At 52.0% G+C, this 13187-nt stretch overlaps 1 protein-coding gene across 3 annotated transcripts in view; it reads right to left on the bottom strand.

Annotated features, from left to right (window-relative positions):
* Positions 1–13055, bottom strand: part of TLN1 (talin 1) — a 31718-nt gene extending 18663 nt beyond the window's left edge. The window contains exons 1-17 of one of the 3 annotated variants that reach the window (XM_047830189.1): positions 12735–13055; positions 6540–6702; positions 6198–6295; positions 5814–5943; positions 5555–5707; positions 5153–5295; positions 4911–5038; positions 4132–4192; positions 3383–3487; positions 2897–3052; positions 2047–2148; positions 1807–1883; positions 1403–1583; positions 1141–1254; positions 910–1018; positions 482–690; positions 265–363 (exon numbers count right to left, since the gene is read on the bottom strand). In XM_047830189.1, coding sequence (XP_047686145.1) covers positions 265–363; positions 482–690; positions 910–1018; positions 1141–1254; positions 1403–1583; positions 1807–1883; positions 2047–2148; positions 2897–3052; positions 3383–3487; positions 4132–4192; positions 4911–5038; positions 5153–5295; positions 5555–5707; positions 5814–5943; positions 6198–6295; positions 6540–6669 — 1995 coding nt within the window. In that variant the 5' untranslated portion in view covers positions 6670–6702; positions 12735–13055. The remainder of the gene's footprint in view (positions 1–264; positions 364–481; positions 691–909; positions 1019–1140; positions 1255–1402; positions 1584–1806; positions 1884–2046; positions 2149–2896; positions 3053–3382; positions 3488–4131; positions 4193–4910; positions 5039–5152; positions 5296–5554; positions 5708–5813; positions 5944–6197; positions 6296–6539; positions 6703–12734) is intronic. The other 2 variants (XM_047830190.1, XM_047830191.1) reach the window with 2 other exon arrangements.
* Positions 13056–13187: the final 132 nt, after the last annotated feature.

Genomic DNA, 13187 nt, shown 5'->3' with positions numbered 1-13187 from the left:
TATATGGGGAAGACAAGGAGAAGATGGCAGGCGACTACAAAATATCATCAGCCAAGGGTGACCTGGTAGATTCAGTTTGGATTCAGGGGTTCTAAATTTTCATGCCCTCAAAAGGGAATGGAGGTTCCCAGTGTCATTCCCTGCAAACAGATGTTCCGTTTGGCGCTGAGAAGTCACTTTGTAGTAACAGGACTAGGAGCTGGATTCAGGGTCAGAGGTTACTTCCAAGAAGCTTCCGTTCTAGGGGCTGGGTAAGTCACTAACCTGGAAGTGGGGGTCAGTATCGCTTTCCCCAATTTGCTGCAACAGCTCCCCACTGGCCTGGCCCACGTTCCCAGCTGCTTGCAGCAGGTTCTGACGGGGCTGTGGAGAGTGGACACCGGTCAGAAGCTGCCCACAGGTCCCACACTTCCATCCCACAATCTGGACTGCCCCCTCCTCCTTTGGGGTCTCCTCCCTAGTGCCAGCCGTGGCCCCTGACCTCAGCGCTGGCTGGCTGGGCGCTGCGCAGCAGCTCTGACACCGCCCCGGCAAGGCCCTTCGCGGCCTGCAGCAGAGGCCGGCCACTGCTGCCTTCGTCCTCCAGCAGGGCGGCCAGCAGCTTCACGCCGCGGGACATCTCCGTCAGGTTGGAGGAGATCGTGGTGACTGCACAGCCCACTGCCGTATAGTCTGTCTCCGCGGGGTCCCCTGAGGGAGGAAGAGGAGCACACGTGAGGCGAGCAGGCCAGACAATGGGCTAGAGAGGGGCAATCACAGGCGTTAGTCACAAACGTGTGCCGAGAGAGACACGGTCTCTTCCCTGAGTTGAGGGGCAGTCCCACCCGGAGCCAGTCACACTTGGCGCCTGCACGTGCTCCTCCTCCCCCACCCCCACCACATACAGATAGGACTTGGCATCCGGCCTACCTGCTGTCAGGTTCACCACGGAGGCAGTACCAGCTGTGATGGCATCTACCTGGGAGTGGATCTCATGCTTTGATTCATCCATCTTGTTCTTACGCCAGGCCTTAGAGGCCTGAAAGAGAGAGAGAGAGAGAGAGGCAAAGTTCAGGATCTGCTCTGGTCCGGTTAACCCCGATCCCGTTCCTGTGAGTCCCAGCCTCAGCACCGCTGGCCTCTCCTCCGTCCCATACTCACAGCATCCTGGCCCAGAGGGGGCAGAGTGTCAAAGTCATCCAGAGTGGCCTGGGCGGCTTGCACAGCCTGCATGCTAGAGTTAATGGTCCCAGTGAGTGCCTGCTGGGCTGATGTCTACAAGACAAGGGGAGGAGAAACAGAGAACGCTTAGAGGAAAGAGGAGGTGGGCTGGGGACAGGACTACGAACAGGGACGTGGGAAGACAAACAGCTGATATGGGGAGGAAGGCCTGGTACCGTGGTGGCAGTGGAAGCACTCTTACCAAAGGAGGCATGTGTCCCCGGTGCATCTGGCCGCTGGTAATCTGTTGCTGGGCAGGTGGCATGCTGCCCACCTGGAAATTCTCAGGACCAGAGGCTCCAGAGCGCATGATGGCAGGCAGGGCCACAGAGCCGTGCTCTACTTTCCCCACCCGGTTATACTGCTGCTGAAGGACTGTCGATCTAGAGAGGGGACACACGGGGCGGCACTCAGAGGACTGTTGTCTTGACCCCCTTGCCACCCAGCTGTACTACCTTTGCAGGTCCTGTGGTCTAGGGGGATGTGTGATAGCCTGTGACCGGTTAAGGAACCATCCTAGGGACTCCCCACCCCTCAACAGTTGTTGGAGTCAAGCCCTGCCTTCCCTGCCCCTGGGGGATGGGATCAGCCCAGCAACCTTCGTACTTTTTGGGGGACACTGAGTCCTCTAGCATAGTAGACTCCTCGTCTCCTTCCAGCCCAAAGTGATCCTTGCTTTTTTTCTGTAGGAAGGAAAAAGGAACAAGAATTAAAGAAGAGAGAGGCAGGGAAAAAGCAGCCTCTTCTTTCCCTACTCAGCCTTTTTCCAGAACCTAGGTCCTCACTTCTAAAGGACTGGCTTGGGTAGAAGGTGAGGGAAGATAAGGAAAAGGCTGGGGCAGGCACCTTCTTAAGGATGATATCAATGTAGCCGGCGATGAGCTGTGCGATCTGCTCCCCTTCCGTTGTCTGTACTGAGTAGTAGCCATCCTGGTAGTCCCCGAAATCCTAGGGTGACAAGGTGGGGGCTCAGTGGGAGAGCCTGCATCTACCCACGATGGAAAAGGGTAGGATGGGAGCCCCAAGGCCAAGCTGGTGAGGGTGTCTTCCCCTGCCAACAGCCCTCTAGAGAGAAGCCTACCCTTCTTCAATTTCCCATTTCTTTATTTTTCTCCCTGGAGGGCAACATTTTGTTTCTGAGGAGCAGTCTCTATGCTACATAGTTTCAAATGCATGCTGTCTAAGAAACAGCTTTTCTCTCACCCTGATAATAAAGCTGGGAAGACACAAACATTTGTCATTGAATGACCATAATGGAAAGTTAGCACTAGTATCCAAAATGGAAAAATAGCCTTTAGTAAATTCTCGTCCCCTCGATAGGGCACTTCATTGAGGTGGTATCAGTTTCTAATCCCTAATACCAAAATATAAAGCCAGGGGGAAAACTATTGTATAGTTGCTGCTGAAAGAGGGGAGGCTTATTTTTCTTTCTTTCACCTTTTTCTTCCCTCTCCCCAAGTCTCCTGTGAGCTCAGTTTGCTGGTTACAGTTAAGTTCTGTGGACTGCAAACGTTGTGTCATTTAAGCACAACTCTCCAGCAAAGCTTCTCCTTCTCTCTGACCCCCAGGGTCCTGTAAAGTCCTCCTTTTTTCTGAAGTCACATTCAGTGCACTATCCCAGGGGAGGGGAGAGACCTCTCAGCTGCCCCCGTCTGGAAATTCCAAAGCCCTTTCCCTCCTGGGCACCCGGACTCACCAGGGTGAAGCTCTTAGGAGAGGCAGCCCAGCGTTTGATGTTGGTGAGGCTCCATTCCTGGATCACCTCTTTGGTCTTCTCATCCACTCGCATCACACACTCCTTAGTGATGCCCAGAAGCCTGGGCACCAGCTTGTTCTTTCCTTTCATCTTTTCCTGTGAGGCAGATTGTTGTTGGTATTAGTGCCAGAGAGGTGAATGAGCAGATCAGATCTAGACCACAAGGGGGTGCTGAGGAGGGTGGGAGAGCTGAATTGGGTGTCTATGGATGGACCCAGGACAAGCTCCACTAGGGAGAAGGCAGGGTCTGGAGGAAAGTTGGTGGCAGAGGGCTGACAACAGGGCAAGTTTTCACAAGGTCAGAGCAAGTAGAGAGAATGGGACTTGTAGGGATGGTGGAAAGTGTAACCAAGGGCAGGGCCTGACTTTGAGAGGAAAGAGTAAGAGTGGAAATAAGGAGGATGGTGAGAAGGGTCTGTAACCCACCTTAACCAGAAAAAAGGAGACACCATAGGTCTTGAGGGAACGGGCTAGCTTCACGTAGCGCACCTTGGCCTCGATCTCACTCATCTGCCCACAGTTCTTGTGTGCCTTAGAGTAGAAAATGGAGAAATGTTTAGCGAAACGTGGGAGGACAGCATCACAGACAAGGAGTTGTGACGTTAACTACGATGGGAGCGTACTGTGGGGGGCACAGGAAAGGTTAGGGGGTGCAAGGTATGAGAAACGTGAGGGTGACGGGATGAGGACTGACAAAGGATATGCAGAAGCAACAATTCAAGGAATATAGTTAAAGAATTTGCAGATATTCTGGAGACGTGAACAGATAGAAAGTAGAAGGTCAGATAGAAGACTTTTGGGGCTGAATATTCAAGAGATGGGGATAACACTTTATGTCTGTACAAAGATACACTTTTCATAGTAATTTCAGGCATACTATCTCATTTGATTTTCCTATCAATCCTACCCCGGGCAGGTACTGTCATCCCATGTTAGATGCAAAGAAAAAAACAACCAAGAATATTGAACTGAATTCCACAGCAAATGCAGTGATGGAGCTGAGATGAAAAGCCCAGGTCTTCCGCTTTCTTGGCACAGGAGAGGTGGGAGAACAGCTTGGCAGGTGGAAGCGGGGTGGGAGGAGACAAGGAAGGGGCCGGGGGTCCATTCAGTCAGTAGGATTAAGCAGCAAAGCTCCCGGGGCATCCCAAACACTTTCCCCTGCCCCCATTCACCTGGAAGATCTTACGCTCTCCCTTCTGCTTCACATACTCCTTGGGCAGGAAGTCCTTCAGGCTACACCAGAAAAGGGAGGGTCAGCATGTAGTGGACAGCATCGGGGGTATGTGGGCCATGGACTGTGGGCCTAGGGGCGTGAGGAAATGTCTAGGACAGTATTATCTTTGGGGAGAGGGAAAGCTCGAGGGAATAGAGTCTGGATTGTCCATGAAATCGAGATGACTTAGCATTAGCTCTGGAGTGCAGCCTGCGTCTCTCCCTGCAGGGAAAGGGACAAGGGAACCTGAGTTGCAGGCCCAGTCCCTGAGGGAAAGAGTCTAGAGCACTACTGCAGGGAACCAAGAGCAGAAGGAGCTCGGTAGAAGGATGACCATGCATGTAGGAAGTTAAGCAAGCGGCGCCGAACTCTATACACTCTGAGAACTCTCAGTGGATGAGACTTGTGAAGCTTTCTAAGTCTAATGTTCCCTATGAGGAAAAATGTACCGTTTCCCTCTAGCCACTACGGTAAAATTCTTCAGAGAATCTCAAAAAGCTACATGCTTGCCTGAGAGGTATGGGGTGGAGGCAGATTCTAGGCTACCTTCATGTTCCACAGGGGGCCAGTGAGGAAACAAATGGCTGATGGCAGCGAAACAGGTACCCATGTGGGTCAAACCCTGGTACTTCAGAAGAGGAAATGGAGAGAGAAGGCCCGGGATGGGGGCAGGGCTGTTGGGGTCACAATGGCAGGGAGTCCTGGGTCCTGACAGGGTGTGGGATGTGGGTCACTCACTCGAGGAAGCCAGCCTTGTGCTTCTGTTCATTGTGGGGCCCAAACTGGATCTGGCATTGGAAGCCAGCAAACTCACAGGCCTTGTCGAAGGAGACAGGGTGGGAGCCATTGAGGATGTCATCTCGTGCCTGGAGAGCACAAGGAAAGGAGGTGAATGTTGTGTGGGGGTGCGGGAATACCCCTCGCTGTGCTTCTGCCCCCCTCTCTGTACCTCCCTCATCCCAGGTAAATCCTCTCCACACCTGCACATAAAGAAGGTTCAGCTGCACGGGGTCCCGGGAGTCCACATTCTGGTCTGAGTAGAAGAACTTCCTCCGCAGCAGAAGCGTCTCATGCTCCTCCACTCCCTGTTCCCTCAGTGTGCGGCCATGGTCCAGCCAGTTCACTGGGACACAGAGAGTCCCCTCAATGCTAAGCCCCCAGGGCGCCTGTGCTGCCTGGTCTTTGGCTTTCTGTTTGTTTGTTCTTTATCTCCTACCTTCTCTCACGGATAAGTTCCATGAGTGTAGAACTTTATTACTGATGCATCCTGTATCTTAAAACGGCATCTTACAAAAGCAGGTAGTCAATAACTAACAAATAAACAGCTGCCCCCTGGCCCCCTGCCCATTTTCCAGTGCCCTCTTTTTTCTATTTCTGCTTACATTCATCGTCTGTGTGCAACTTCTGCTTTAGTTTCTCCATCTTCTTTTCATCTCGTAGCAGTGTCTTGTCCTTTCGTAAGGTCCCTGTCACCTCCTCCTTTTTCTCTTCCATCAGCTCTCGAACCAGTGAATATTCATCATGGTTGGTGATGCCTGGGGGAGCACGAGGGGTTGGTAGCATCCCAGGCACTGCACCTGTGTTTTCTGGTAGAGTTGGAGCCTCCATCCCCGAGCCCTCAGCCCCACCAGGACCCCTTACCGATGCGGGCACAGATGGTCATTAGCATGTCGGTAACAGTCTTAGAGTCATCCACCATGATAGTCTTCACAGTTCCATCGAGCATACGGATTTTCAGGGGCCTCTGCTTCTTCCTGTATTCCATGGTGTCCTATTGGGGCGGGAATAGGAGGTAGGAGCCTACTTTAAGCTAGCGGTATTACTTCCTTTTTCCATGGCCAGAGGGGAGGAAAGAAGATTACTGAAGGTAAGATGACGATGGCTCACTCAAAAGCAGGGTATTTTGATTGCCTGTGATAGTCTGGAGAGGGTCAGAGGCAATGGATGTGGGTGCTGAAAACAGGAGGTGGAGTGGGGAAGCTGACGGAAGAGGATGTTGGTGGTCCTTGAAGAAGTGATACTCACCCCATTTCGGAGCATATAGTAATCCAAAGCTTTCCCGGCCTCCAGCCATATGCCTTTTTTGGGGTCGTCATCTGACAGAAACAGCCCAAAGTCGCTGGCTAAAAGAGAGGATGGATCACCTCAGACCTATGAGGACCCCAGTGTGGCTGAATGGCTGCATTGTTGCCCCTTATTATTTCCCCAGGGACTGCGGGCCTAAAGGGGAGAGAGGGAACCGCGGAGCACAGGCGTGAGGGATGAGTAGCCTTGAGGGACGATGGGGTCATCCCTTAAAGCCAAGAGCCTGGGAACAAGAAGGGACTGAAGACTCCCACCCCACCCACCGAGGTAACTCAGACTCACGAGGGCCAGCCAGGGCCTCTGGGATACGCTCACGAATGATGCGACAGGCATCGTATACCATGGTAGACGGCTCAAACTGCATCGTCTTCACCACATTCCCGATGCTGATCTTCAGCGAAAGTGCAACCATGGTGGCAGCTTCTCCTCTCCAGCCTGGCTACACCTGGTCCGTGGTGTTAGGGCATTAGAGCACACCATCATTAGAGGAGAGGAGGTCCCTCAGATGGTGCCCCAGGGAGCCGTGTTTTTGAAAGGGACTTACCAAAGCAGATAGTAATGCGGTTGTTTTTGTTTCATTTCAGAATTTTAAAGCGTGAAAGATTATTTATACCAAAAGAACCAACCCTACCCATCTAAGATAAGTGAAGGAGAGTTGGTCTGCAAGGTGCAACAGCAGGTCTGAAATGTAGTGTTCCCTGAGGACACTGCCCCATCCCTACCACTAGAATCTGTGCCTCCCTTCTTTCTACCAAGTGTCTCTCTCTTGCCCCTTATCCCTGCTCCTTTCCCAGGCCTGCCTTTGCCTTGTTTTCATCTTGTCTTGGTTCAGTCTTTTTTTCTCTGTTTCCCACTATGTCTTGCTAGCTTTTTCCTGTCTGGGATTTTCAGAACTCTGTCCTGACTCATCATGTGACCTCCCCTCTGACAGCTTTAGCCTCCTCTGCAAAATGAGGATGTTATATGAGAGAATTCCCGAGAGCTCCTGAAGCCTGCAAACACTGACTCGACCTAGCCCGGCCGGAAGACCAAACACTGGTGGTTCAAGCTATCTAGGCCTACTTTTGTCCCGGTTTTCCTCTAACCTCACATGGTGGGGGCCTTCCCAAAGAGCCAGGCCCCGTGGTTGGCTTCCCTGGCAGTCAAGGTAGAATTATGATTCTCTAATCCAGAGGGATCTCAGAAATTACCTAGTCAACTCCGCAATTTTGCAGAATGGATATCAGACCATGGTGGGGCAGGTGGGGTAGTTTCAAGGCAGGTCAGACAGAGAGCCCTGTCCCTCTAACTCAGTCCTTGCTCCAAGTCACCAAGTTAATACCCAGTCCTCACCACACCTCTCATGCTCTCTGGTTTTCAGCAAGTCCTCCTCATACTCTGCTCTCCATCTCACTGCCTCCCTTGATGGTATTTTCAGTGTAGCTTGTGATATCAGTCCCATGCTCACCTCCCCCACTCTCCTGGCACCACCTCTCAGCAGGCTGGAGGAACCCCTGCAGGTGGCACCCAGTGCACAAGAGGACCAGTCTGCCTGGCAGCTGATGATGTGACCCAGTTTGGTACGGGGATTGGTTCCTCTCAACTAAGAGAATGAGCAAATCCGGGCTGCCGATCCCCCCACCCCGGCAAACTGCTGGCCCCAGGTGGGGAAAAGGGGAAAAGCTGGGCTCGGGGGAAGGTTGAAAACAAGAGGTGGAGGTGCTGGGATACAGCAGCCAGCTGAGAACCAGGAAAAGGGAAGAGAGATGTATTTGGAGAATAAAGAGGTTAGGAAGGATGAGGTGAAGGGGACTGGAAATCTAAGTAGAAACAGGAGGCTGGCAGATGTGGGAAAGGTGTGGATCAGGGAATCTGATAGACGTTTCTGACCTTATAAACAGTCCAGAGTCTCACAAGAGAAGAAACCACAGCTCACTCTCTGTTTTTATTTCCAAACAAGATAGGACCATTCCAGTCTCCCAAGTTCCAGCTCGCTGCCCACCTCCCCATTCCTCGGCCACCTCTCCCAGTAGCTTGACAGACCTGGCTGTGGGTTGCTGGAGGGCTGGAGGGTCAGTGAAGTAGAGCAGTCAGAGGAGCTGAGGGCAGGACTGAAAGGACCCTCTACCCTAACCTGAAATTGCATGTCTCCCCCATTTCCTCCGGACATGGACGCCCCCATCTTCTTCACGGAAACCTCTGGTGACACCCCGATAAGGGAGATGAGTCATGCCTACCCTTATTCCCAGGCTGGTACTGAGTGGACACCCATACAGCTACCAGAGGGTGAGGGAGGAAAGGGAATTAAAGAGTGAACTTGAGGTGATGAGGGCAAAGAACAAGGCCCTTGGAAGTATGGGGAGAAGCTATCCAGTTCCTGCTCTGGCCTGAGAACTTTGCTCCCGTTTCCATCATGTTTTATGGAACAGCAACAATGCCCCCCATACCCCCCTCCCAGGGAGCTCCTCCTCCCTCAAGACATTCCTGAGATGCATTCCAGAGGAGTTGGGCAATTGGGGGGGGGGGGGAATGGAGGACAAGAGGTCAAATCCCAGCAAGGAATGGAATGTCAATGTACGGGGCGGGGGGGTGGGGTGGTGGTGGTGGTGGTAAAGAATTGGGGGTACACGGAGATATAGTCAGAGCAGATACCCACAAGGGGAGCTGCAGGAAGACAGGGAGCTATAGAGAAGTACAAGGGAGAGAGAAAGCTGAAGACAAAGTCAGAACGTATGAGGGTTGGGGGAGTAACACTCACTCTGTTACCAAATTTGGCCTCTGAGTCCGCAACCGCGGTGGAGGGGGGGGAGGACTGTGGGTGAGACTGACATATCCGGCCTCAGGCTGCTGGAGGCTCATTTAGGGCTGGACTGGGCAGCTGAAGGGCTGGACCTGATCTCCCTCAACATAGCCCCTCACCACCTACACCCTACCCATGCATTTTCACCCTCCCTAACTGCACCCCAGCCTACGCACAGAGCTCTTTTTCACAAAGCTACTTACACTGTCTCCACACACATTATCTCAAACACGCAGTCCCTACACAGACCCTATCACAACCACGTTATCTTCCCGTAAAGACCCCATCCCACTCACACAGCTTCCCCACAAACACACCTCTATCGGTAAGTGAACAACTTGCCCCAACATCTCCCATTACACATTCTCCCTCCATTCATCCAACAAGCATTTCTGAGGGTCTGCTGTAGAAAAGGCTCTGGGCTAAACTCTCACTGACTGGGAAGCAAGAAGAGTAAGCCTTAGCCTTCGCTTTCAAGGGGCTCCCAGTTAGTTGAGTGGATAAGCTAAATATAGAATTATAATACAAGGCAGGATGTGGTAAGAGTCCAGAGATGCGTCCTCAGAGGAAAGATCCCTTTAGGTCAGAGAAGAGGGACCAAAAAGTCTCTGTGAAAAGTGTCATTTGAAGTTAGGACTTTATTAAAGGTAATAAAAAATCATAATGATCTTTTATTGACCATTATGTCACTTTCCTCGTATACATAATTTCATTTAATCCTTACAACAACTTGGCAAGGTAGGTATCATTATTTCCATTTTTACAGATTAGGAAATTGAGGTGCAAAGATGTTAAATACTTGTGCGAGGAACTTATCCAAAGTCATACAGCTAATTAAGTTGTGAAGCCAGGATCTGAATCCACATGCTTCTCTGACTCTGAAGCCCAAGCTCTCTATGCCAGCCGGAGGTGAGTCAGGGTTAGCATTCCAGGCAGAGAGAATAGCATAAGCAAAGATGGAGAAGCAGCTAATTGCGGAGGAGCATTCAGGGAACTGAGTAGGCAGGCTGGTTAAAGCACAGGGTACCTGCAAGGGAGCAGTGATGGGGAAGTCAGGGTTAGTGTGGAAAGGGAAGGAGAGGACTAGAGAGAAAGGAGTATTTTACCTACTGAAGGGCAACAGGAGGTCAAGGGAGGCTTTGAGCACAGAAGGGACATAACCAGAACTGGATTTTGGAAAATAACTCTAGCGGTTACCTTGGAGATTAGTCAGAAAGACACTGTATTAGCACAAGTGAGAGGCGTTGTCAGTAGTTAGAATGGTAGAGAGGAGGATGTTGGTCAATTGTAGTTTTAAGAGGACTCGATGACAATCTGTCCTATCAACCTTCAGGGACCAGAGCCCGAAGTTAGACTGGGGTCCCATAGCTTCTATCACCAGTAGCCTTTCAGTGACTGGGGTGGCTTGAGTGTGGGTAAGGAGTTGGGAAGGGAAGAAGGAAAGGGTCGGTCAACCTAGGTATATGAAGATGAGGCTCTGGGGCACAAGGGATGGGGAGGTGGTTAGCACCAGGCATGGGCAGAAAGGATGAGGTTAGTGACTGTATTGGACTAGAAATGGGGAATACAAGGTGTAGAGAAAGGCTGGGGAAGCTGGTGATAGGAAAAATACATATATGACCAGTCACTGGATCCGGCTAGGGGAAGGGGAAAAATAATTATAAGTCAGGGAATGAAAGAATGAGGTCAGAGGCCAGAGCAAGATACAGGAGGCTGAGAAGAGGTGGGGCTGTGGTCAGTGGCTAAATAAGGCTGAGATGGGGGGAGAGCGAAGGGACACCAGCAGTGTCTAAGCAAAGCTGGGGTTAGTGGGGGGTGGGGTGGGTATAGGGCACAGCCAGTGGCTGGGTCATGCTGGGTAGGGCATAGTGCTGTGGTCAGTGGCAGGGTCAGGCTGGGAGTGAAATGGAGGTGTGGTCAGTGGCCTGGCTGGGCGTGAGATCAGCAAGACCCAGTTTCCTCTTTGGGTCTCGTTTCCTCTTTTCTGTTTGGGGAGTGGGGGAAGGGGATCTACAACTGGATCAAGAAATTAAGGAGGCTTAGAACCAGGGGTTGGCACATAGCAGGGCCTGGGAGTACTGGATAGTTATATTGGGCTGGGGGTGGGGTATTAGGAGATGACCACGAGGTATGCAGGTAGGTGAGTGAGTGAAAATGTGGAAGAGTGTTTTAAGAGGATGGGAAAGCTCAGATTTGGGAAAGGGCAAAATATGGTAGGATGTGAAGATTCAGGGGTAGGAAGGGAGGCAGAATGGCAGCTGGGAACCGGTGGTAAGATGAACAACATGGGAAAATTACCAGTGAGGGGAGAATTCTGTATGCAGGATTGTGCTTGCAGAAAGGGGGTACGCAGGGAGGTGTGAACTGCAGGGCCAGGGAGGAGAGCTGGAGAGAGGACTTAATAACTAGAGAATGAGGGATCTGGGAGGCAGTGGGGCTGAACTGTCAGAGGATTCAGTCATCTCTTTCTTCCATGGCAGCAGTGTTTCCTTGGTGGGCTGCTACTTAATCATAGCCCCTTCTCCCTAAGCAGTCCTCCTCTTATGACTAGGCCTTGTACATCTCCTGTGTCCCAGTCCCTTTCCCAACTCCTACCTTGTAAACAACATAGTCCAGAAACTCCTGCCCCTCAACTGTGGTGACCACATCAAGAGCCTTGGGTTTAGAGAACAGAATAAAGAAGCTAGAATCTCAGATGCCTGAAATCTAGCAGAAGCCCAGACCCTAACCTGAAATTAGTCTGTCATATCTCTGGGCTAAAGGACCTCTGCAACCATGCAGGAATTAGACTTCCCCGCAAAACAAGAGTGCCTACGTACTGCCAATCTCTTAAATTTTATCTATCTGAGGTTAACTACCCTGACCTCAACCATAACCCCCCTAAAACTAATCCTAATTCCTAACATTAACCCTGACCTTAATTTGTTTCCTGTTCCCAATACTGGCTTTGACATTCATCCCTTTCCTAGCAGACACCCATATCCAATCACTGATCCCTAATATTGATCTAATTTTTACCACTAGCACCAAATTCCCTGACTTTAACCCTAAATGTTGATCCCTAAGCCTAAAACTCCTTTGTCACTTGATTCCTGACCCATCCCCTTCGCTATTTACCCCGGTACTGTCCTAATGTTTTGTAACCTCTAAAACTAGATTTCTAATTTAATTCCTGTGCTGACCCTTAACCTGGCCCTGAACCCTAACTTTGACTTAGGTTGGCTAGAAAACAAAAATAATGACCTAATCCAAACTTTACGTACATTAAACGGACCTGACTCAGGCCAGTAACTCTAAATTTTAACTCCACCATTATATCTCCTAAAGCCAACCTTGATTCCTAAACCCAACTCCACCTAATCCCAAACTCACCAGAAGCTCCCTCCCTACCCCTATACCCGCTATCAGCTAACCTCAAAGCCGATCCCCGCCCTGCGCCTCACTGCCACCCCACTCGTCACCCTCCCCAAAACTTTTCCCAGACAGAGGACTGATCCCAGGAAGGGCCTGGCACCCTTAACGGCCTACTTAACTCCGATCCCAGGCCGAGATACACTGGACGATGACCACTCCAACAGTACCCGAAACAGGAGCCGCAGGAGAAGTCAAGGGCCCCGCCCGGCCTCCCGCCCGCTCGCTTCCCGGGCCTGGCCTCGCGACCCCACCCTGAGACTCGGGCTCGGCCCGGTCCGGCCTACCTGCGCTGCCCGGCTTGTGCCCCGCCCGCCGGCCCGCTAACCCGCTCGTTCTCCGGGTGGCAATCGGGCTCCGGCCTCGCCCTCCCTTCGACACTCTCGCGGCCACTTCCGTCCCCGAAACGTCCCCCACCCGCGGGCGGCGCCCTGGGCCCGCGCTCTATGGTTGCGGGGACTGCAGGAAGCTGCTCTGGCCCCAGCTCTCGATGCTCGGGAGCCGGCGAAAAGAGGGGCTTCCTGCCCCTCCTCGGCAGGAAGCAAGGGTGCGGCGCAATTCGGAGAAAAGGTCCGACTGCGCCCGAGTTCCCTTTTAGTCTCTAACCCTTCCTTTTTTCGGCCGGGGGTCAGGGCGGAGCCGGTTCCCCAGAATGCCCGCCCTGAGGGGGTGAGGAGGCAGCAGGGACGTCCCCTCTATTTGCATAGCTCCCGGGACGTGGTGCGCAGCTTCCATGCCAT

This window comes from Prionailurus viverrinus, chromosome D4 (assembly GCF_022837055.1).
Source record: "Prionailurus viverrinus isolate Anna chromosome D4, UM_Priviv_1.0, whole genome shotgun sequence".
Classification (NCBI taxonomy): domain Eukaryota; kingdom Metazoa; phylum Chordata; class Mammalia; order Carnivora; family Felidae; genus Prionailurus; species Prionailurus viverrinus.
Note: the sequence above shows the minus strand (reverse complement) of the source record. Positions and strands in the feature narration are given on the sequence as shown.